At 30.6% G+C, this 26,088-nt stretch overlaps 1 protein-coding gene across 6 annotated transcripts in view; it reads left to right on the top strand.

Moving 5' to 3' along the window:
• LOC142333058 (DNA replication licensing factor mcm7-like) overlaps positions 1 to 16,982 on the top strand; it is a 51,866-nt gene extending 34,884 nt beyond the window's left edge. For 2 of the 6 annotated variants that reach the window (XM_075379868.1, XM_075379869.1), the window contains exons 3-8: positions 256 to 413; positions 4,692 to 4,836; positions 5,117 to 5,297; positions 9,599 to 9,714; positions 12,282 to 12,458; positions 16,336 to 16,982. In XM_075379868.1, the coding sequence (XP_075235983.1) occupies positions 4,807 to 4,836; positions 5,117 to 5,263 (177 nt within the window). In that variant the 5' untranslated portion in view covers positions 256 to 413; positions 4,692 to 4,806 and the 3' untranslated portion in view covers positions 5,264 to 5,297; positions 9,599 to 9,714; positions 12,282 to 12,458; positions 16,336 to 16,982. The remainder of the gene's footprint in view (positions 1 to 255; positions 414 to 4,691; positions 4,837 to 5,116; positions 5,298 to 9,598; positions 9,715 to 12,281; positions 12,459 to 16,335) is intronic. The other 4 variants (XR_012758505.1, XM_075379872.1, XM_075379870.1 and 1 more) reach the window with 4 other exon arrangements.
• Positions 16,983 to 26,088: the final 9,106 nt, after the last annotated feature.

Raw genomic sequence — 26,088 nt, 5'->3', positions numbered from 1 at the left:
TCTCTTATTCCATTTGGCTTATACGGATGATCTAGGTCAGACATCCGCTAGATATATATGGCTGAGGACGTGGAAAGTTCTGATGCTTTCTCCACTCTGTGTTATCTGGTTAGAAACGGTTGCTTGTGGATCAGATTTATCTGATATTTACACAATATAATCTTAACGGTTGAAGTTCTTTACTGTAAAAATGGATATCCTAATCTTTTTCTTAAATTAAATTTTAGTTTCTAATGAAAGTAAATAAAATTTCAGACCTACACCTGTTACGCGCTATAGAGCTTATCGTCGTGTGCCACCTACACAGTTATACTGTCCTGACTGTACAATAAGTGCAACTGTTTGTGCAGTGATATGTGGTGTTTTAATTTCATTATTGATGGTGTGGTATTTTCTAATACCGCAAAAACAGTGTAAGTGTTTATATTATTATTATTATTACATATTTATTAGGATTTTATAATATAATATTTTTTTTAATATATTATATAATTATAAATATTTTATAAATAAACACATTTTATTTTTATTACTGTCGTTGTTTATATCTCTTGTTTTAATAATTTAGTAGGTGTTTATGACTATTGTGTTGACTGTTAATAAAATAACAAAGATAAGATGTCTTTTGGTACAAAGAAGGTGCTTTCTGGCACCTCAACATATAGAAATAACCAGTAACACAGATGCACACATATATATATATATATATACACACACACACACACGAGGGTTATTTATTTTTCAAGGTCCGATCAGTCACGAAATTAAAACCACAGTGAAAATAAAAAATTTTTTATTTGTAACAAGTATTTACACAGTTACGCTATTTCTCTACACAGTCGCCACTCTGATTTAGACATTTGTCGTAGTGTGGTACCAACTTTCCAATACCTTTGTCATAGAACGGAGCCCGCCTGTGTTTTCAGCCGTGTTTCTATGCTGGTCTGCAACTCGATGTCTGTGCTAAAATGTTGTGCTCCTAGCCGGCGTTTCATGTGAGCAAAGAGGTGAAAATCGGATAGAGCCAAGTCCGGGCTATATGATAGGTGTGATCAAACACTTCCCGACAAAAACGCTGCAGGAGCTTCTTTGTTACAGCTGCAGTGTGCGGCCGAGGATTGTCGTGGAGAAAGACAATGCCTGATGACAACATTCCTCTCCGCTTATTCTGAATTGTGGCTTTTTCACAAAGTTGTCTCCTAGCCAGTGTTTCACTTTGTGAAACACTGACTGAAACGCTAGCGTAACTGTGTGTAAGTACTTATTACAAATAAAACATTTTTTATTTTCACTGGTTTTAATTTCATGACCGATCGGACCTTGAAAAAAAAATAACCCTCGTATATACACACACACACATACACATACACTTGTGCACATGCAAACACACATACACAAGTGTATATAAATTAACTTAACCAAATTAACTAAACCTGGGATGTCTTAATACATGACCCACCATCTCCTATTTATTTTTAAGATCTCTTCATTCTGAATTTTGTCAAAAGCATCCTCCTGTAATACAGCATTTCTCAATATTCTTTTCTTTTCTATTTTTCCTGTTGTCGATATTTTAATATTAAATGCTCATGCCGCATAAATGTTTTCAGAATTTTGTTTTTAATTCTTAGACCTACAATTGATAATTAGCAGATTTATTTGTTGTATGAAAGCTCTCCTTCTGTATGTCATGTTTACTTTTGATGTCTGAATTACTGGATCCATTTGTTTAACATTATTTTATTTCCTTAAATAGTTACTTGACTAAAATTTTCCTTCAATTTCTATACTGCTCTTCTATATTTGGTGTCTACCATTCTTATCATTCTGAATAGAGCTTACCTTTAATCAGCTTCTACTCTTATCTTTTCTCTTTATGTAACATCTAAATTTTCTTAAAATTTTAAACATTTTCCATTCCGCATTATTAAACGTCTTCTCTGTTGCTCTTCTTAACTCTGCTTTGTAAATTTATAATGTGAACACCAGAATGACTTCTCTTGAACTCATTCCTGTATCCAAACTAGTTACAATCTAATATATTCATTAGCGTATTCCTTTCACCTGTAAATTCCCTAGTATTTTCTTTATATAAGTTAAACTGAGGTAAGGAAACATATTTTCTCACCTTTATCTGCTCCTGTTTTCCTTGGAATGATAGAGATGTAATTTGTTTGGCAAAGATATTCCTCAAAGTGGTTTGTATTATAAATGCATCAAAATGAAAGATCTTTATTCTTGCTTGTACTACGGTAGCAAAACATTAACAATAAGGTATCCAAAAAGTAAGTGTAGAGGCTTTTAAAGATGTAACAGATAAACATTGAAAATTAATTTTGTATAAAATTGAAAATGGAAAGATAAGATAAATTAAAAAGAGAAATTTTTGATAAATTATTACATCAATGCTCACTTAAAATACAACAACTGCTGGGCTGTGTGTCTTTAAATTTACCAAAATAATTGTATTATTAGGTGAGCAGTAAAATGTAGACACTATCGTCATTTTAATTTGAATTTTTTGAAGTGGTTATATTTTAAATCATTTCGTAATTTTATTCTAATCCGTAAGAGTGGAGTATTTTATAGTCCTTAAAGTGAGTTTTCTAATAAATATTGCAAAAGAACTTATTTACTACATGAACATTACTTACAAGTACAATATAATATTTTTACGTGACATAAAACCTGCATTGAATTTATCTCTAGAAAATTTAAAAAAATTAATCGCATGTGAAACTCTCATTAAACTTTTTGCTTTTGAGTTGCACTCTCAAAGTAACTTTACAAATGTTAAAGAACTTTTTCTGTAGAATTTTTTGTTTTGAAAAACATTTGATATCAGATTCATTATCTAAATATTTTTTCTATTTACAAATTAATAATACGCTTGAATACGCTTGCCTGAAATTTTTAATTATGCGATATTAAAAAATTCTAAAAATATTATGCTGAATGATAAACTATGATAAAGTTCAACTGACCAATTTTAAGAAATTGTCCTCTGTAAATTATAATGTAATATGAGACTGAACCACCATGTTATTTTTTTTTTTTTGTCTTCAGTCATTTGACTGGTTTGAATGCAGCTCTCCAAGATTCCCTATCTAGTGCTAGTCGTTTCATATCAGTATACCCTCTACATCCTACATCCCTAACAATTTGTTTTATATATTCCAAATGTGGCCTGCCTACACAATTTTTCCCTTCTACCTGTCCTTCCAAAATTAAAGCGACTATTCCAGGATGCCTTAGTATGCGGCCTATAAGTCTGTCTCTTCTTTTAACTATATTTTTCCAAATGCTTCTTTCTTCATCTATTTGCCGCAATACCTCCTCATTTGTCACTTTATCCACCCATCTGATTTTTAACATTCTCCTATAGCACCGCATTTCAAAAGCTTCTAACCTTTTCTTCTCAGATACTCCGATTGTCCAAGTTTCACTTCCATATAAAGCGACACTCCAAACATACACCATGTTATAATAGCATATAAAGTTTATACATTTTTAATAAGTCTGGTACCAGGGAAAAGCCAGTTTAATAAATTTATTTATAAAATTTAAGACTGTTACTATTAAACTTTAAATTAGAATTAAAATTATATTAAAATAATAAGTTTGTATTAGGGTTTGACCTATATCAATCGAACCCAAAATGAAGAAGTATTAATTAGCAAGGATAAGAGGGTTAACATGAGACCAGAAATCCTATCCAGTTACCTCTTGGCATCCTCTGGGCTGTACACGTCCATAAGAAGTAAGATTTATTCTTAATAGAAGCAATACATCTTTAGTTAATATTTTCTGTTCACAAATTGAAGTTCGTGCTGTAACAAAATTGATTTGAAATTCTCTAGAAATTCAGATTTCCTAAGGGAACATCTGTTAAATTTAGTTGATTATTAATTAAATTTACCTTTACTTTGGTAGTATAACTTCCATTTAAGCGTATAAATTTTTCTTATTTATATTTTATTTTTAAATATAAAAATACATTTTAAGAATTTTTAAGAAAATTAAAAAGGTGAAAAAGCCTTAAAGACAACACACTCTTGCCTGATCAAATCTGTTTACTAATACAACAATATCATAATATAATTCTTTGAAACAGCTATAACCACAAGGTGAGTTCTCATATGAGACTATTAGTTATAGAAAAAAAGCACTGAAATAGTTATTTTAAAAATGCGCTATTGTTTATGCAGTTACAGTTTCATTACAAATATGAAAATATTAACCTGTTATATTCGTTAGACTGTGAAAACAATTTCATAGGTATCAGTATAACACATTTAAATGAAATTATGTGCAAACAGAAGAAATTGGGACAGATCTATGAAAGTAATGGCATTGAGACTTACATCGACCAAATATGTTCACCTATTTATGTTGAAACTCAAGACTGAATATATAAAGCGGGACAATAATGTTATATAAGTCATTTAAAAAAAAATAATAAAATCTTTCTGTAGTTACTTCACCTTTACTTGTTATTTTTAAATTATAAATAATTTTTTAGTTTATTAGTTGTGATTCAACTAAAACCTAAATTATAGGAAAATATTTTTCTTTTTTAATATATAAAAGTTGTAAATAATTATGAAAATAATGATTAATGTGTTTCTTTCAGCAAGGAATAATAATTTGTAATCAGAATTTTGTAAATTAATTTTTATTCGTACCGACAGGATCCTTTAATTGGTGAAATGGTGTTGAAGGTGGCCTCATTAGTGTTGGCTGATCAAGGTATTTGATGAATTCGTTAAAGTAGCCGACCGTGACTGAACTGCTATTCGTGAAATAATGGAACAACAAAGAATATCAATAGCTAAGGTAATTGCAGACCGAATCTACACTAATAACAGAGTTAATAGATACTTATTGAGCAATTAAATTGTATTTTGTACAAGATATGTCTACATAATGTAGTTCTTAAAATACTATAATACTGGATTACAATATTTTACACATTAGATAATTCTTAAAGTAAACTGTACGTTAATAGAAATGTTTGTAAACGATGAATTGTTTTATCAAGAATTAGGGTGATTAACTTTTTGTTAACAAACATTTTTGTAAGGTGAGACTATTTATTTGTTATTTTTTATTTCAGGCCGGTATAATGATAAGATTGAATGCTCGTGTTAGAATATTAGTCGCAGCTAACCCAGCCTATGGGCATTATGATCCTGATAAATCAGTCAAAGAGAATGTTCAGTTACCAGAAGACTTCTTTCAAGATTTGATTTACTTTGGTTAATTCAAGAACAACCTGATACAGATATTCATTTAAGGTTAATTTTTATTTGGATTTCACTTTTTTAACTAATATAATACATATATATATATATATATAGTGATTCAGGAGATAGGGCAATACTTTGACAACTCATTCTAGAGTTCATTCACAACTCATTCTAAAAATAAGAAAAAAGTTCATACAAACATATGTCCGAAAACGCTTCGTTAGCGAGTTACACAGAGTGAAAGATTTCGCCCGAGTTTGTTCGTCCGGGTAAATTAAGGCTTTCTGAAATTCTGGGAAGGTCAATTAAGGGGCAAATTCAATTGTTTCTTATGGCTTTTGAGCTGGGATATCGAAAAAAATAGGTCCCAGAACTGTATCCCCACCAAAAATAGGATCAAAAACTCTTTTTTTTTTATGTTTGATGTACAATAACGTTGTTAAATTGGCAATAAATCGTACATTTTTTTAAACAGAAATTGTAGAGAATTTAATTACGAGAACATTCATGTAAATAATGTCAACAGAAAAGAAATGAAATTTTAAACATGTCGACTCTCAACAAAACCGACGAAAACTTAGAAGAAAATGTTACAAAAAAAAGAAAAGAGATGTGTCTAGTAGGTACAATAATTTTAGACCTACGGAAAACAAGTTGGCAACACTGATTTTTTTCATCACAATTTCTTTAAATACTACTCATTGTTATCGGTTAATTATGGTAATGTGTTAAATAACTTTTCGCTGATCAATCGTGTTTGCAATATTACGTAGAATTCTTATCGTAAAAATTTCAGAAAACTGTTAAGAAGTGTAATTTTGTATTCATTTTACAGTGCATAAAAATCAAGTCTGTTAAAAAAATTGAAATTCTGTTTAGTTTTGTTTTGAAAAATGCCGCGTATCTTCACTAATGCCGAATATGCCGACGTGATTTTCGTCTATGGATTTTGCAATGGAAGTGCTGCGGCAGCGGTTACGGAATATCGACATAGGTATCCTGGTCGTTTTGTAACAAATCGTAAAGTATTAATTAGAATTTTTAATAATCTTCGTGAGAATGGTGCACTTCCCAGCGCTCATATTTTATCTGGACGACAAGCAAATCGTGCTGATTTGAGGTGAAAATCCCAGACCTCACTCTGTTGGATTGTTTGTGGGGATGGTTGAAAAATGAGGTTTACAAGCAACAAGTAGACACACGCAATGATTCTGTTACTGGCAACACAAAATCTTGTACAACGCGTTGAAAAGTGCATTGAACACAACGGTGGCATTTTTGAAAGTTATTAAACCACATGAAATACTACTAGAAGCAGCATTTTATCGTTATCAAAAAAACAGTAAGGATTCTTTCTTCCTCCAGTTATTTTCAACTGCACATAACGAAAAAGCTTTTTTAATATGTTAAAAATTAATCCGTTTTGTTGTTAATAAAAGTCTACATATTTAAAATTTTATTTGTTTTCTGTTGACATTATTTACATCAATCTTCTTATAATTAAATTCTCTACAACTTATGTTTAATAAATGTATGATTTATCGCAAATTTAACAACGTTGTTGTATGTCAAACGTAAAAAAATGTGTTTTTTTATCCTATTTTTGTCGTTTTACATGTGATATCTTAGAAACTAAGAGATACAATTCTGGGACCTATTTTTTTCGATTTCCCAGCTCAAAAACCATAAGAAACAATTGAATTTGCTCCATAATTGACCTTTCCAGAATTTCAGAAAGCCTTAATTTACCCGGAGGAACTGAAACTCGGGCGAAATGTTTCACTCTGTATAACTCGCTAAGAAGCGTTTTCGGAAATATGTTTATATGAACTTTTTTCTTACTTTTAGCCTCTAGAATGAGTTGTCAAAGTATTGCCCTATCCTCCTGAATCACTCTGTATATGACTATATTTCCCTTCTTTAAATTCATAATACTCCATGTAAGTTAAGCATATAAGGTTTAATCAGAAAGTAATAGGAATTTTTAATTTTCTCTGAAATAATCTTCTGTATTTATCCCATCCTCTTCAGAGTAGTTCCCCCTCCGCGTGTGATATTATACCCGTTAACAAATATAGTTTTCAGTTTGAAAAACACTGGTGAAATGCCTCTTTTTGAGTATCACCTTGAGGTTGGCTTGCAATTCACCTTTTTCATCTGTCGAAAATCGTCCCTTGTGTGCCCTTTTAGGTTTGGGAAATAGTCAGAAGGAGCCATGACTGATGAATAGGGTGGTTATGGCATCACAACAGTGCTATGTTTTGCCAAGAACTGTTGGATAGGTAAATCAGTGTGTTGTCATAATATAAAATCCTTGAGTTGTCTCTCTTAAGATTAGAGAAAATCGACCCGATCATTCCTCATGCGATCATTTGTAAAACTTCTAGGTAGTACGCCTGTTGATTATGCAATCTTGCAGTAAGAATTCATGATGAACAGTTTATTTTAGTCAAAAAAATCAGTTGGACGGACCTTTACATTTCATCGGACTTGACATGCTTTTTTGGTCTTTGTTCCTCAGAAAACTTCCATTGGGATAATCATCTTGATGTCATAGCCATACGCCCGTGTTTGGTGACTTAACTTTGTCATCGGATACTGGAAGTATTATGCCACTGAACGTAAAATTGCTTTGACCCACAAGAGCCTTTTTTTGCACATTGCTGGTTTTAAAAGCTTCTTTTTAGCTGGCCAACAAACTTTCATCTGTCAAGAAGTCTGTGTCTAACAGTTTCCATGCGTAAATCTATTCCACTGGCTGTTAATTCTTGATTTAAGTCCACAACAGATATCAATTTTGGATCAAGTTTACTTTTTCTGACTAATAACGAATCCTGCATTGGTGTAGTTTTTCTATTACAGCCACTTTTGTATTTCCTTTGATGTAAAAAGAAACTTTATTAAAGTTTTAAAATAGCATTTACTATTCCTAGTTCAACACCATACTAAAAACCTATTTGTGTCATCACACTGGTATGTTCAGAAATAGAAAGCAATTTTTTTAATGCTTTCTTGATTTATTTTCATTATTATATTGCAATAATAACTGTGTTCATTTTTTTTTATGTCAGCTCACTAATAAGTTTTTACAGTAATTAATGCATGTTTTTACAAAGAAAAGAAACCATGATTTTTAGATAATTTGATTACATTTTTTTAATTACTTTGATGTTCAATTTAAGCAATCTAAGTGATTTTGTATAAACGTTTCAGCTTTAATAATCAAGAGGCCATCATATACACAGAATATGTAAAGAATTAAACCCATTTAAATTTGAGAATTTAAAGTTGTGTAGAATTAAACCCATGGACATAGTTCTAGAATTTTTTTTACAGTCGTTTGTATAAATTACACTTCAAAATAATTGAATATTTTATAATGCAATAAGATAATTCTATTTAATACTTATTACTGCAGTAGTAGATTAAATTATTATTAAATATGACATTGTTTTCAATGTAAAAGTGGCCAAATTAAACTTATCTTCTCAGAAATCCATATATGGTTTATAATGATATTTAAATATAGTAGGCTTCAATTATTATTTTTAATGAATTGCTAGCCTGTGCAATATTGGATATGTGTTATACTTGTTTGAGTTGATGTAATATTTTCAGAAAGATGTATGGTAGGAATGAGTAAAAAAGAAGTGTATAATAGTTTCACAGAGACTACTGAATGCACAGCTGTTCTTGAAAAAAATCCTCATTTATTTTAAATAGAAGTAAGATTAATATTTTTTTTATGTATCTTTTATTTATTTAATTTCTCTGCTCTGAAATTTGAATTCTGATAAGTTATGGGATTTTTTGCCCAATAATTTTCCCATAATTACATTTCTTCTTAAAAAAAAGCAACTGAAAGAAATTTGAGAAAAAAATATATATATATATATATATAAAAGACAATTCATTTGTGTCCTTATGATAATAAAAAACACCTTAATCAGACTTTTATATCTCATTAATTACTTTACTTATCCCATGTCAAGAAATCTGTCATTATAAAAAAGTCACATCTCTTTCAAAGAGCAGATATACAGGAAATAACCACAATATCTCTCCAAACCTTTATAAACACATCATTGGGAGTGGCCCAACTCACTGTATCTCACTCGTTGCTCAAGTCCTGTTACACCTTAACAAGTATTAACACTGTCACATCATAAACAAATATCCGTATCAATTAGTTCAGATAATTGGAATTATACTGTTTGTCCATCGATGATCACTGACATGAGAAAGTTTGAGTTTTGTCAAAATATCTATAATTCTATATTAAAAAAATATTTTTATTATAAAATCGTAATAAAAATGTTATAATACAAATTTTATTTATCTATTTACAGATATCAAATGGATCATCAGAAAATACGATCATTGGTACAATTACCACACAGCATATAACTGCATAGTGTTATGCAGTCAGGACAGTGTAGTGGTGTAGCTGTGTAGCGAGTAACAGGTACAGGCAGTTTTCTGAAATTGTATTTACTTATTTAATTAGAAACTAGAATTTAATTTAATTTTAAATATTTCATTAAAAATTAAGAAAAAGATTAGGATATCCAGTTCTACAGAAAATCTCTTAAACTACTAACATTATTGAGTTATTACCAGATAAGACAGATCCACAAGCAACTGTTCCTAACTAGATCTGTTTGTCCAAGTGGAGGAAGCATTGATAGCTTTCCGTGCATAGACCTAGTGGGTGTCTGATCTAGATCATCCATATAAGCCAAATAGAGTAAGAAGAGATGAAATATAAGAAAAAGAAAAGGATGGTGAGTAAGGACAGTCTGCCCACAAGAGAAGTGCAACGGCTCTGCTGAAAATTCCCTCCTAAAACAAAGGTACCCATCTTACCTAAACCCTTTGGAAATATTTTTACACAAAATGGAAGCAAAAATGATGCAGCTTAAATAAATGTTGCAAAAGATGTATTTTTTAAATTATAAACAACTTGCTTGTACACATGCTTCAGGCTTCCTATTCCATTCCTGGATTGTGCAAAATGCAAAGTTGACCCATTAAATATTTTTATCCAGACTCCTAAAATAGTTAATCGTATATAGACCAAAGATAATTCTATATTTCAGTCATCTTTTCTATTTTCTATTTTTATACTTTTATATTTCAATTTCAGGTCAGTCTGAGTCTGTACAAGGCTCTACACCTTAATATATTATACATATTAATAGAGAAAAAATTTAACCACCTGTGGAATTTTGTTTGATGATTTGTAGTTCAAATAGATACTACCGTGCCACACAATTCTAAAATGGAAGGTTTTTCTTAACCTGAATATTGGCAATATTAAAATTGTGGTCTTACCAGTAACATTACAATTTTAATATTTTCAACGCTTAATTTAACACTATTTTATTTTTAACATTCATTTTCAACATCTGAACTTGTTTCTACTTCGTATAAGATACAGAACATATTGTTTATTTTTTAGAACACCCACTGGTAGAATTTAAAGCGAGGTTGGACTGTATATGTTCATAGGTAAAGAATAAAGACAACACCTTGTTGCTTGTTGAATAATGGTTTAATGAATTGTCATCTTGATAGTTAATGAAATTAATTGTAATTTGATACATAATATATAATTAAATTAAATAACATATAACTTATACTAATAAACTAAATGTTCATCTGGACTGAAGGTGCATACGACTGCTCTGGATCGGATTTTGATGTAGAATAATAGAAGATTGCTACCTCATAATGACCACTCCCTGCGGCATTATGATGTTGGAGGTGGCGTGACCCAGATTGCCTGACCAAGCTTGCTGTGGGGTATCTGCTATCTACCTCCCGCTAGGTAGCAGCACCAAACGGCACAAGTGGAGAGGAACATCCACACAAAATTTCTAAAAATACCAGCCCTTTCAAAAATACCTTTGAAAATTATTAAAAAAATGGGTATTTTCTTATTTCTACACAATTTGATTGCCTGAAAATTAAGCTTTGGTAGGCGTTGACTGCTTATGAAGCGATCACTACTTTTCTTTGCTGAACCAATGATTACTAGCGCTAGTTAGTGCTCAACACTGGACCGGCCGTGACAGATAGATTCCCTGGCCATCTTGATTCGCTGACTACCCCATTCAATTTCTTACTTTGGGAGGTTTGTCAAAGGCAGGGGGGTGTACACAACATAACGTGTCTTCCCAAATCAGCTGATTTGAAGTCGAGAGTTCCAACATTCAAGCCCTCGTAAAGTCAGGTATTTTTACATGGATTTGAATACTAGATCGTGGATACCGGTGTTCTTTGGTGATTGGGTTTCAATTAATCACACATCTCAGGAACGGTCGAACTGAGACTGTACAAGACTACACCTCATTTGCAGTCATACATATCATCTTCTGAAGTATTATCTGAAAGGTAATTAGGAGGAATATCATTTATGGCTGTATTGTTATAAAGTGGTTAAGTTGCCTCATTCCAGGAATGAGAATTTTCCGTATTTAGTAATAAAACTAAATAATCTTTTTTCTCTCTAAAGTAAAACAATTTCGTATTATCTTTGTTTAATCTTCTCTGTAGAGGCTCTTATGTTAAGTGATAACATGATAAAATGTACATTGATATTGACTGATGCTAAAAGTAGTGTAATTTAAGGTATTTACCTAAAAATCACTTGAGTTAATTTAATATGAGTGAAGGTGTGTAATATTATAACCTTAATATCCTTTTTTAGTATGATTTGTTTTAATGATGAGATTATGACTTTATATGTATTTTATAGAAAAACAATTGGAATTTATCCTATTTTTTAAGTAGATTTAGTGTTATTTCTATTTTCTTAGCATTTAGAATGCATGAAAAAATATATTAATTATGTTCAACATTATGTTCGACAAAAGATTGAATTTTCTTCCTTTATTAGAGGTACTTCAGTTAAATTTTGTATTTCAAAATCTGGCTCTGTCAACTTACAATGCTTGTTTTATATGGAATTTGGTGGAAGAGTTTAAATTATTTATTATATATATATATATTTTTTTAATTCTGTTTTAGTTAAGTGTTACTTCATTCCTTGTTCAACAGCTAAAGTTGTACCAGTAGTAGAAGTTAAATTTCAGTGTATTGCTAAACTTATTACTACATATGATGATATATGAAGTACTGAGATACCAATGATTGTTGTTGCTATATATACTTGGGACCATTTTGACACTTAGACCTTATTAACCGGTCAGTAATATTGTTTTATATTTATGGAGGTTTTTCATTCTAAGCCACAAATTATGAATTTACCCCAATGATGTTTTTACTTTTTGTCTTACTTTAATAAATAAGCCTGAACAATATTGATCGCTGTTGAATATCTATTAAGGTTCTGAATAAATTCTTAAGATATTTTTTAATGATATATGTTTTATTTTTAAAAATGTAAATGCTTAATTCTTTAATATATCAGAAGACATTTGCTGTATTAAGGTAAATATATTGTATATTTATTGAAAATAATTTTAAATCTTATAACAAAACAATTTTTTTTTGTACTGTTGAAAGTAATCTTATCAATTTTTTTCTAAAAAAATATTTTTCAGTTTTATTTCTTTTTCTGATTTTTGAGCACAAATTATTTCAATCGATTGACTTCTTTCAAGTGATTATATCTTAAGTATATAGGTTTGATTGTGTTAATGAAAATGTCAAAAACTTGAAATTACTGTACCACTATAAACCAGATTTTTATTTTTATCATTTATTAGTACAGAATAAAAATACAAAACATATTTCGTGCTTTTCTATACAGTTTCCCTGAAGTTCTACATATTTTTCCAACACATGGGAAGCTTGTGGATCACTTTTTGAGAATATCAGGAACCAATTGCACATCAACTCCTCTGCTTCACTGTTGCTCTGAAATTGATGTTTTCCCATTGTCTCCTTCAATAGCTCATGCAAAAAAGAAATCACGTAAGGGTAAATCTGGACTTTATCAGGGTTGTCCTAAGGTTTCTCAGTAAGTTTCATCCAGTTTATTCCGAGCCTGACATTGTTGTTAAGGTGAATTACATCTCTGATTGGCTGATGGTGTGCTGTATTCCTGTAAGCAGCTTTCACTTCGCTCAAGAGCTGGCAATAGTTCATAGCATTCAAAGTGCAACATTCATGTTGAAAATTGACAAGCAATACGCCTTTCCACTCCCAAAAAACAAATTGCTAGGATTTTTCCAGCCGTCTCATTTTTAGTTTTATAGAGCAAGGTACTAAAATTTTCATTACTCCATATTTATCAATTTTGACTCCGAAGTAATAATGAATACCATATCTAGTCACATGTGACTCGATGCAAAAGATTATTTTCATTTTTTGAGAAAAGTTCATTGAGATACAGGTTGGCCAGAAAGCTACTGGAACCTGAATTCATAAATCCACTGAATTGGGAAATTTACTTCCAGCCTGGCATTAATGGGCGAGTTGGAAATGCTTGGCCTTGTAGCCGTAACGTTCACATAGCAATAAAGTAATCTTTTTCTATTTTGATTGTTAGCGACAGGTGTAATTTAAAAGGCTGTCATTTATTTTATAAATCTCAATGTGCACTTATTCTTGAGGGTTATTTTAAATTGCAATAATTTTTCAAGTGCCTGAAGGACTTTGCTATAGATTTTCCATGATCAAATGTGTACTCCCAATCAAATGTCAGCTTCACTACAGTCGCTCGTTTTAGAAAAGCCAGTAGTTAAGATGAACAAAAACTGTGCAGCTAGTCAACAGATAAAAATTTCATACAGGAGTGTCCACAAAGCCACAAAGAAATTAAAATTATGTACATATTGTGCAAGAATTGTGACTCAATTGTTGCAAATAGAACAATTGTGAAAATTGTGTATTATGTTTATAAAGTCTTGTCGAGTCAAAATTTCTAGTATAATGAATGCTAATGTAATAGAAATAACAAAGATGGACCACTGAATGTGAAAATAGGAGGAGAAAAGATTATTGAGGTAGAAGAATTTTGTTGTTTGGAAAGTAGAATTACTAAAGATGGATGAAGCAGGAGGGATATAAAATGCCGAATAGCACAGGTAAAACGAGCCTTCAGTAAGAAATATTATTTGTTTACATCAGAAATTAATTTATATGTCGGGTAAAGATTTTTGAAAGTTTATGTTTGGAGCGTCGCTTTATATGGAAGTGAAACTTGGAGTTCCTGACAAGAAAAAATTAGAAGCTTTTGAAATGTGGTGCTATAGGAGAATGTTAAAAATCAGTTGGGTGGATAAAGTGACAAATGAAGAGGTATTGCGGCAAATAGATGAAGAAAGAAACATTTCGAAAAATATAGTTAAAAGAAGAGACAGTCTTATAGGCCATATATTAAGGCATCCCGGAATTGTCGCTTTAATATTGGAGGGACAGGTAGAAGGAAAAAATTGTGCAGGCAGGCAACATTTGGAATATGTAAAACAAATTGTTAAGGATGTAGGATGTAGAGGGTATACTGAAATGAAACGACTAGCACTAGAAAGGGAATCTTGGAGAGCTGCATCAAACTAGTCAAATGACTGAAGACAGAAAAAAAAAAGAATGCTAATATTTTAATTACTTAGAAAAAATGTATTTAGCTGCAAAAATTTGTTACCTGGAATAAAGAAACATATTTGCTCATTAAAAATTAAGTTGCTGAGAATTGATGTAATATAAATGATATATGTTGGCTTTCCTAGATATCAAATGGCCAACTTGGCATTGAGATTTTGCTGTCAATATTCTGATGTTACATAATAAGATTTTTCATCATATAGTAGCACAGTACCTTTTTTAAAAAATCCATTCATTAATTCTTTAATTAGTCTTTTCTTTCTGATGTATTTTGAAGTATTTTTATTTTGTAATTTTATCAGAATCTCTTTATTCTTTTATAAAGTAGTTAACACTTAACAAAATATGAATGAATTTTTTTATTTAATTTTTAATACTATACCCTAAATTAAATATGGATTTTTTCTAAGATGCAATTTAGAAAAAAAAAAAATCTGATACTTTTCTCTTTTTCAAGGCAAAATATGCTGTCTTTCTTTACCAAATTGGGTAGTTTTAAAATTTTTTTCTTTGTTGTTAAAATTCTATGATTTAAATATGTATAATTAAATAATTTTATTTTTTTCGCAGAGCGAACGTGTGCCTATTTGGTAATAATATATTACTTGTAATATACCGCATTTCAAGTGATGCTACTATTAAATTTAATATCATATTTTGTTTTATTTCTGATAAATGAAACAGAATACAAGGGTTGTCCAGAAAGTAATTGTTTTTGTTTTATAACAAGTTTAGCTACTTTTTACAGACAAGTCTGTCACCAGTCCAGTCCAGTCCATTCCATTTAGCCAGTCTCTTAACAGCTGTCTTGCATTACATAAGAGATTGTGAACATACAGCAAATTTATCACTTAGTGCGTCTAACATGAAACACCGGTTCTCTTTAACTTGTCTGTCAATCTGCTCTTTCAGCTGTTCTAATGAGAGTAGTAGAGCTGTAGGGTAGAATATCATAAAAAGATGTTCTCTGTCATTCTTTACACTGTCACCATATACCGCAGTAATTCGACGATAAATTTCCACAAAACTAACACCTTGGACATTTAAAAAGCATGACTGATCATATCTTACAGTCGACAGGATTATCAATTTTCTTATACACACAAAATTATTTGTGTGTATGTCAGATTTCATGCAGCATTAGTAAAAAGTGAGACAAGCTGCCTTACTCAGTTGTGACTGAAGCTGCGTGCAGGTGATGCACAAACAGTTCGCTCTTTCTAGATGACCTGTGTTGTTGAAATTTATCTAAGGTAAACAGTTTTGCAAAAATACCAACAGCTGTGATGTTAATGGTGGAAATTTGTCATGTTCAGATGAAAAATGTAGAATTTCTTTAAAACTTGTCTCATTTTAAATGCATCAATTGATATTGTCATTCTGGTGAGAAATTAAGAATTGTATACTGAAACATTGTTTACTATTATTTCACTAAAAATAATATATATTAAATAATTAATATAAAAAATAATTGTGATTATTGCAGTCTAAGTAACCTTTAAATATTTTTCAGGTTTAGTTATCAAGAGGCTATCATATAGGCAGTCAAGTCATGTGAGAATTTAAACTTCCGTACAATAAAACCCATGGAAATTGTGCAGGAGGAATGAAGGGGCTAGGGAGCCCATGAGCTTTCTTTCTTATGTAGGATGTTTTTTAATTTTTTTTTTACTTCTACTGTAGTACACTAATACTCCTTATTTGTACAAGAGTATTAAAATATATGCTGAACATTTTTTTAAGAGTAACCAAATGCATTTTTTAAACTGAAAATTTTTTTGTAGAAAGACCGGTTTATATTTGTTTGGTTGCAACTTAGTATTATATTATACATTGATGTTACAGAAGATTGCTAAGCAAATGTAATTTAATTAAGTTACTGGTTTATTAACAAAGTGTTTTTGCATTTAAGTACATGTATATTTAACCAACTATTTGTGTTAAAACTGAATTTTACTCATGTATCATGAATATACTTATGTACTATAGTTCTTCTTAATTTCTTTTTAGTATTAAAAAATTGTGGTTTCTGAGTGTGTGTGTGTGTGTGCAGGTGAATTTGTAATAATCAAGGAGTTGAATGCATATCAGAATATTAGGTATGATTGAAGAAGAGGTTAAATATAGATATCTGTGATATATTTTCTTTGTAGAAAATAAAATCCGAAATTAAAAAAATAACAAAAAAAACATTAATATTATTATTATATTTATTTTAATTAATACATGTATAATGATTGCCATTATATTGACCTCCATGACAAAATGGTAGCACATCAGCCTTTCTTCTTCTCGACAGATTCAGATTTGAACCTCAGTCAGTTAAGACATTATAAAGTTACCATTCTGTATTATCCTACAAAAGCTCCGAGCTTCTGTGGGGAATTAATCATTAACCAAAAAATAAAAAAAAATATAGTAACCGTTGATTTACTTATCCGCGCACTATTTCATGTACGGTGTTAATAATAGAGAGACTTCTATGGGCAGCAACTCAAAAATTTCAAACAGAAATTATGATTCTGAAGTATCACTGTGAGCAATGAAAAACAAAAATTTTGAAGTAAAAAAATGTTCGGCTATGACAACACATAAATGGCCTTCCAATCCATAATGGTTACAAAAATGGCCTGTGAGTCTGCTGCTCAACAGTTTATAGATCTCAAAATGATCACTTTTCCAATATGAGATAGGTGATTACTTGGGATGTACGATGAGTTATTTTTGAAGCTGTGAAAAATATTAAACTTAACCATTTTACTTTTCTGGCTAGAAAAGAAAAAGTATGAAGATCATGTCAAAAGTGGGGTATCAACTAGTTTATCTAGACCAAAAAACAATTGTATGTACTGTCACCGAATTGCGCAGACAACATATGGATCTTAGAACCTTGTTGTAGCCCTGTAAAATGTCTTTGTGTGTCTGATGAGGTGGATGTTGGATCCAGTCCGGTCGTGGTAGAGTTGTGGCTGTTTTCCATTGGAATCGCACCTAACTTACCTTCAATGGCAGTTGGGTCCCCACTGCAGTGGTGGCCTCCAGAGCCTTGTAGTATGTCTTCTGCTGGCGCGGCAGTTCTCCCCAAGTGATGGTCATCTTCATCACTTCCTCCTGGCACTAATGGGCCGGGCCAGCCAGGCCTGATGATACTCCGGCTGGGATGTCGGCATCCACCATGAGATCCTATGTTGGACCAGCTTCTGCTCCTGGTTGTGGTCCACTAGTGAATGCTCTTGCAGTTCTGGGCTCCTGCTTATAAAGCCTGCTGTACATAGTGGTAGAAGTGCATAGTTGGACTGCACGCTCCCCCCAACATCTGATGGCTTGGCTTGGTAAGTGTTGCATTGATTTGGCCTTGTATATAAAGATTGACTGAACAAATTTTCTTCAAATTTTGCTGAAATATTTCTATATATGAGTTGCAAGGAGTGGGGTATGTCGTGAAAAAACAATTTTGATATTTTATAGTATTATACTAAATTAATACTATATTTGCTTTAATAAATTTTTTTTTGAGAAAAAATTTATTAAAGCAAATTTCTTACCTGCAATGCATATATAAATATTCCTTCAAATCTAAACTAACCTCTTAAAATTGAAATATACGGGTATGTTTTTGTTCTTTTGCTCTATATCCTTCAGTTTAAATATTTTTCAAGAATTTTTTCAAGTTCATACAAAGAAGTATCTCAATGAACAACTATTTTAAAAAAAGTAGTCATTAAAATTTTCTTTAAAAAAATTTCTCCGTTTTAGGTCTGGGATCTATAAATTTTTAAAAATTTATAGACCCCAGACCCAAAATGCAGAAGTTTTTTGAAAATTATTTTAGCCTCTAATCAAGCAGGGTGTTTTACTTTTTTTTAAGATTTTAAGATGTATATGAATATTTTTAGAAAAATGTTTCTTAAAATTTTCCACCTCTAAACACATTCAGTTGAAAATTAAATATTTACTTTTTTTGGTACATGTGAAGAGATTTGTGTGTACTTAATCACTCTAATCAAATTCTCTACAATTTCATGTTTTTAATTAAAAAAGTACTGTATTTGATTATGTCTTTTCACACAATTTTTCACAGCAATTAGAGAGTTAATTTACTTCGCTCTTATTATTCACAGATTAGAATAACCATAGGTATTGTTAACAGCAGAACAGACTTGGCAGGTTTTTCCATGAGAGAAATTAACTGCAAACACTGCCAATAAAAAATGTGCATTTTTTAAATGTTTAACCTTTGCTGAAAACTTTAGTCACTTATTTAAAAAAAAATAAAAATATCCACTTTTATCAGTAGTTTCATGTAACTTACGCGAATATATTTATTTATGAAATAGATTTACTTAATGGTTCTTAAATCAAGAAACATGCAGGTATGCTAGTTTTTTGAAGACTTCCAGAATATAATGTAAATCAATTGATAAGTAAATAATATAGACTTTAGAATGTAGGCAATAAGTAAAAGTTAAGATTAATAACAGAGAAAATAGAAAAAAATTGGATCAAATAATTAGCTTGTCTCTGTGAGTAAAATGTATGTTTACTAATTGTATAAACTATACTCAGTTGTATAACGAGACTACCTTACCTAATATATTTTGAAACCTCTTCATATAAGACATCAAATTTAATATTTTACTGTGACATTTTCAGTTGTGCTTGCTACATGTTTTTATGTTTCTCTTTTCTGTTGCTCGTTCAACTTTCTAATTGAAAATTATTAAAAAGTGAAGAATGAATTTTGTCCTTAAAATACAAAAGTCAAATGATTTTAATGCAACAGATAGGGAATGAAATAACCTCTTTCATTCAAGTTAACTTGTAAATCAGTCAACATCATGAACAAAATGATTCTCTTACAAACTGCACAAGAAAGTGAAGAGTTTAATTACAAAAAATTTCAGAAGTGATGTTAAATGAAGTTGAACCAGAAAATCTGATATATTGTTTTGTAAGAGTGTGTATGAGCTGGTGGAAGGAAACGTGGTGTAAGTCACACTTACATGGTTGAGATATATAGTCCTTTATTAGAAAAAATTTTGTAAATCAGAAAATTATTTTGGAATATTGTTATTTATTTTAAATATTTCCAAAATACTGGTTTTATATTGTTCATTTATTTTTTTAAATTTCAATTTTCTTAACATAAAACTGACTTACATCAGTTTTACTTACACTGCAGGAAAAAATGACTTTCAACATTTTAAGTTTCAGAATAAGTACTATAATCAAATTAAGATAATGTAAACCAATATAAAATACTCCTATTCAGTAATCATCAGAATGTTCATCTACCATAACCTTCATCTACCTTCTGCTCTATTAGCGTCCTCATCTATTATTTTTTTTTAAATTCATGGTTGGTGGTATCAGTGGTAAAAGGTCAATCTCTTTTTCTTTTTTTATGCTTGCATGGGGTGATGTTTTAAGTAGAGCTGTGAGGTTAAAATTATACACAGAGTTGAATGGTTTCTTCTCCTCTCCTTGCTGGTGTATTATCTAGAACATTAAAATCCAGTTCATCGCTCGGTGATTCTTTGTAAAATATTTTAAATGGGTCATCTTTTACATACCTTAACCACTGGATTTTTAGCGAAATACGTGGTCCTATATCATTAATTTTTCTTCTTGTAACTGATTTTTCAAGATCTTTATTAGAAAAAAAGTCTTCCTGAAACATGACTTATACATGTAAGGTTTCTTTCGCTTTGACTGAGCAATAGCTACATACCAGTCATTAGGAATGTACATGAGTTTTACAAGTAGTCATTTAGTTTTACATTATAGTCATATTAATACTTCCCATAACCAGGTTCATATCAGATTGTGGGTCTAATAAATATGTAGATGTATCTTCAGCTCTAAAGCCGGTACCACAAGGAGAGAAGTTACTTGTACCTGTACTCTGTCTAATTGGACATCACCAGAAGAACAATCTGAAAGTGAAGTAGATGATGTAGAGAATGTTGAAGAATTTATTCTTGTATCTGTTGAGAATTTCTCCGCATTTAATTCAACATGAACTTAGGATCTAGTTCACAATTTAAAGTTATGAAAGCAGAAAACTGAACTTCTGAGGTTTAGACTGCAACAGTGGAATCTTTTAGCGGAAAAAACAAAAGTTACTATGTTTAGAACATAAAACTATTTCAACATATTTCACTATGAAAAATTCATTGTGAGTGCGTTTATACTAACGTCAATGGCCTTATGAAAGAGCTTGAAATTCAGCATATTGAAGAATGATGTCTTTTTATTGACTCTTCTAAAGTTAGCGTAAAAGTAGTTTTATTATATAATGGTAACAAGCAGCCGCCATCCATTTCATTAGCTTTTTTTTTTTTTTTGTTAACTAATGTAATTGTTAATCTTTTTAACAAGATGAACAATGATTATTTATATGAAAAACTGAGGGATTTATTGCTGATGTTTTTATTGCAAGACCAACCTTGCAAGAAAAATAGAAAATTTATAGTGAAGGGTAAAATTAAAAGAATTAGAGAATGATTCAAAATAAGTACATAGATCTTACTTTTTCATAGGATTTGTTACAATTACATTTAAACTTCAGAGCCCTGAAAGATATTCTTTCTGATGCAGAAGAAATACATTTATATTTCTGCAAAAAACTGAATCACATAACCTAAAATTAAGACAACATAACATAACCTTGTAATGTTTGTTAATTACAAGTGAAAAGTGTATTTTGATGCAAATGTACCATCAAAGGTCAACACATTAAGATCATGTAATATATAATTTTATAGTAGTCTAATGTTATTAGGAATTATTTTACAAGTAATTTTCCTGTTGTGCAATTCTAATTAATCTACAATTTTTTGTTGTTTAATTACTGAATTTTTTAAACAAAATTTGTGCCATACCTGTTCAAGTAATTAATCATGATGACACTTCACAAAAAAACATTAGTTATGTGGCATTATCAATTCTCCACAAAGTAACTTAGAAATTTTTCAACACACTTGCTGTTGTTCACATGAATTATTAAAAACTATTTTATCTACATCAGATTTAAATAGTGACTATGATACATATTTTAACAAGGCTTGGAGAACCTGTAACAATGTTTCTCTTCCTGTAGGACACCTACGGTATTTTTCACACCTTCTTAAGGAGGCATGATAACACTAAATGGGGGGGACATGAGCATATAAAAAAAATTATTTAAAAAATTGTATTAATTTACTGAAACGAAAGCAAAACAAAATACATTCTGATATAATAAATAATAAAATACACATTTACAGTGATATAATACACTTATACAGGATTGTATTAGTACTGCACAATGTATATTTACTAATAATTTTTCAAAACAAGTTTACTATTTGTTAGTGATTCCCTTTGGCCTGTCTTGCAGAGCAAAGTTTTTCAAAGGAAGTTTTAATATTAGAAATAGACTTGCGAGTTCTTTTTCTATATTTTGTCTTCAAAGCAGTGACCACAAAAAATCCATTTTCACAAAGATAGGATATTGAAAATGGTAATAGTATATTAAATGCCCTTGTTTTCAGTGCAGAAAACTTATTCACCCCTGTCCAAAATTCAAAGAATGATTTATTACTAAATTGTCTTTTAATTCACCCCTTACCGTGAAGTCTGTGAAGATTTCTTATTCAGCAGTTGTGCATTTTTAACTGGATCCATTTTTTTTTGTTATTAATGAATCTGATAGATGCCATTTACGCAGGCCCCATAAATGGGGTAGAATCTGACTCGTGCATTCTGCTAAATGTTGTTAAGAGCATATGTATACCTGCCCCCTACAGACTACTATCTCACCGCTTCTCCCCACCGGGGCCAGGCCACAATGAAGCACTCTCAGCCCCAGGGGTTGCTTTCAGGTTCAAGGGTTCGAGAGTTCTCTAGCATCATCACCGTAGCCCATCCAGACAAAGGTTGTGAAAGGGAGTAGATGTACAGCTGTAAGTAAAGGAAAAAGTACCTTACTTTTATTCCTAGAACTTTTACCTCGAATATGATTTATACGTATTTTAACAAAAATGAGATAACTGTCAAAATTTACTAGGAATTGAATTCAGGTAATATAGAAGCCAGCATCCTAAATACTGTTAATTGGCCCATTTGTATTAAATAGATCTTTTATCAGCTGCAGATTAATGATTATACTGAAGACGATGATGGTGATGACATATTAAACGTATATGTAACAAAGGGAAATAAAAGAAAATTAATGACCATAAAAACTTACTACAATTATTTATTTAATACATAATCATTAGTCATTTATTACATAAATATTGAACATATTTTTATAATAGATTAATATAGTATTTAGTTTAATAAAATAATATCTTTGGTATTCTTTAATCATTAAAACACTAATAATGGTAATTACAGACAATTATGAACTAACCGTTAATTTTAATGAAATTTCTTGTAATATACTTATTCAGAACCTAAGTTATTCATTATACCTGAAACTATTCGTTGGAAATTACTTTCGCGTAAGTTATGTACCTTATACAAGTGTAATGTACATTATTTCTGAACTAAATAATTTTGTCAGTGAAATTATACTCACACTAAATTAAATTAGGTTGCTTATGGTGTGGGTTTTCATAAATGTGCAATTTAGAGAGTAAATAACTTTGTTAAATTTGAGTTTAGTTAGGTTTAGGCCAAGGTAAGGTTACCCAACAGGTTGGTCTAGTGTGGTGAACGTGTCTTACCAAAACAGCAGATTTGGAAGTCAAGAGTTCCAGCGTTCAGTCCTAGAAAACGCAGTTACTTTTATATGTATTTGAACACTAGATCGTTCAGGAATGGTCGAACTGAGACTGTACAAGACTACACTTCATATACACTAATACTTATCGTCCTCTGAAGTAATACCTGAACGGTAATTCCCGGAGGCTAACCAGGAAAAAGAAAGAAAGGCCAAGATAAAATTAGGTTAGGTTTAAGTAATTTATTAATCTGATGAAGTCACAATTCAAAACTTCTGCTCAACTTAACCTTTAGCAAATCTAACCTTATTCTTAACTAAATTTAACTGAAACCAAATTATTTAGAAAGCAAATAATGTATATTACATATGCATATTGCAAAATATCAAAATGCTGGTGCGGGTACTGTGAAACTTACAAGGGACATACTCAGGTGAAAGATATTTTGAATGAATAATTTCAATTATAACGAATAACTTAGGTTTTAAATAAGGTATATTCCAAATTTCATCAAAATCAAGAGTTCAGTTTGTAACTGAATATACATTAATAATATTATTATAGAGTCAAAATCAAAGCAGAAACTTAAAAGGCTAGCCTATTGGTGTAGTAGTTTTCATGCTGGGTTATAAATCTGTATCTTGGATTCAACTACAAGCAGATTGGCATTTTTCAACTAAATGAATATAATGTATATATATATATATATATATTGAATATTCACTGGTCTAAATTGTTTTTAAGTGGACTCTATTGTTAATTTGAACTATGTTAAATAATAGTGAGTAGCTTTTTAGTCAACAGGTTAGTGATGAGTTATGAATGAATGAGTTTAATATCAATGCATATTAAACAAAATGCAAAAAATTATAAAGATTTGAACTCATTTAAAGTTTATTATTGCTAAATAATTTTCAAGGTACAACATTAAGAATTCAAATTAAATATAAAATTAACTTGAACGAATTATAAATTACAAAATACAATTCTTATCTACTAAACTTTTTGAAATAACTAATGGTAATTATTATTGAAAATGTTTTATCGGTGGTCATCTTTATATGATAATGAAAGCGAAGTAGTGTGTGTAACATAGCTTGATTAAGTTTTTCCTTCTGCTATATAAGATCCTACCTAATAATAACCAAGATTGAAATGTCCCACCCAAAAGCAGTGCAGTGCAGTACTATCATCTTTACCTTCAGTCAAGACAGTTACACGAGTCAGTTGTTTGATGATAAATATTAAAATCAGTAGCATCAGAACATAACTCGACATTGCAACCAAGGTATAAAATTGTTAAATGATACAATGACCTGAAATGATGTACACCGTAATATGCAGCAAGCACTGAATTTAGTTCTGCCTAAATTTCACTTGTCAACAGTGAAACCCTAATTACTGTTAGATTGTGATAGTAAATTGGTGAAAAATGAAAAAAGCCATTATCTATCGATTTATTTCTAATAACACCATTGTACTCTTAGAACTCATACTTCGATTCCCGAGCCAAAATGTATGCAGATAATGCATACAATTAGGAAGAGATTTCTTCTCGAATAAGGAAGTTAAGTAGACTGTAATTTGTTCTTAGATGTTCTATATTTAAAGATGTTATAGATATAAAATACATAACTTAGCGTCCTAAAGAGCTGAAAATTAAGCTAAGATTTTTATTTATTTAGGGTCCATTTACTCTACATACACGATGTAAAAATTAATATCCTTCACGAGAATGAATTTATGAAAGTTCAACAAATTTCATCGAAGCCTAAAGCAAAAGTTAGAACTAAGCAAGTGTTTACCATGAAGGACTTACTAGTATTCTAATTATGATTTTTTCTGGCCTGTGTCGCAATTAGATTTTGTTAAAACTATAAAAAGCTAAACAACATCCCCCACCATCCCATGAAGGGACCACAATTTCATTTAGTCAGCATATGCGACTCCCTCCGGAGAACCGGGCGCATTCCTGCTAGCCAAAAGGTGCTGGTACCGAAGGTACTTCAGCGGATGGAGTGAAGGGGAATCACGACGGTATTAATAGGCTCAAAAGCTTAGTCTATCACGGCCAGAACCGGTAAATAAATTACACCATGATCCATAAGGATAGGAACGCAAATTACCAAATACATCCACAAATAAAACTTAAAATTTATAACCGCCACAAAATAACCCATGAATTCTGCCCTATAGTAGAAAGATACAGCAGTAAGGGACATTGTCCAGGCTCCGCGATCTGTAGGGAGAAATACAATTCTTGCGTTCCGTTCCGCAATATGTCTTCAAACATTCTTTGCTTGAAAGCGGTGTAATGAAATCCCTTCAGGTCGGATTACGCTTGAAATATGCTGCCGTTAAATAGTATGATGAAAGTTAAGAAAAATTGAGGTATGGAATATTTCATTAATTAAAAATTAATGAATATGATAATATCTGAAATAAAATGATTAATTTTGATGATTTAATACCATTTTAATGGTAATTCATGAGAGAGGGAGAAAGTTTGTCTTTTTTCTTTTAGTTTTTTTTTTTTTTATATTGGTTGTTTGTGA

The sequence above is a fragment of the Lycorma delicatula genome, chromosome 12, assembly GCF_047948215.1.
Source record: "Lycorma delicatula isolate Av1 chromosome 12, ASM4794821v1, whole genome shotgun sequence".
Taxonomy (NCBI): Eukaryota; Metazoa; Arthropoda; class Insecta; order Hemiptera; family Fulgoridae; genus Lycorma; species Lycorma delicatula.
The sequence above is the reverse complement of the archived record's forward strand: the minus strand, read 5'-3'. Positions and strand labels throughout refer to the sequence as shown.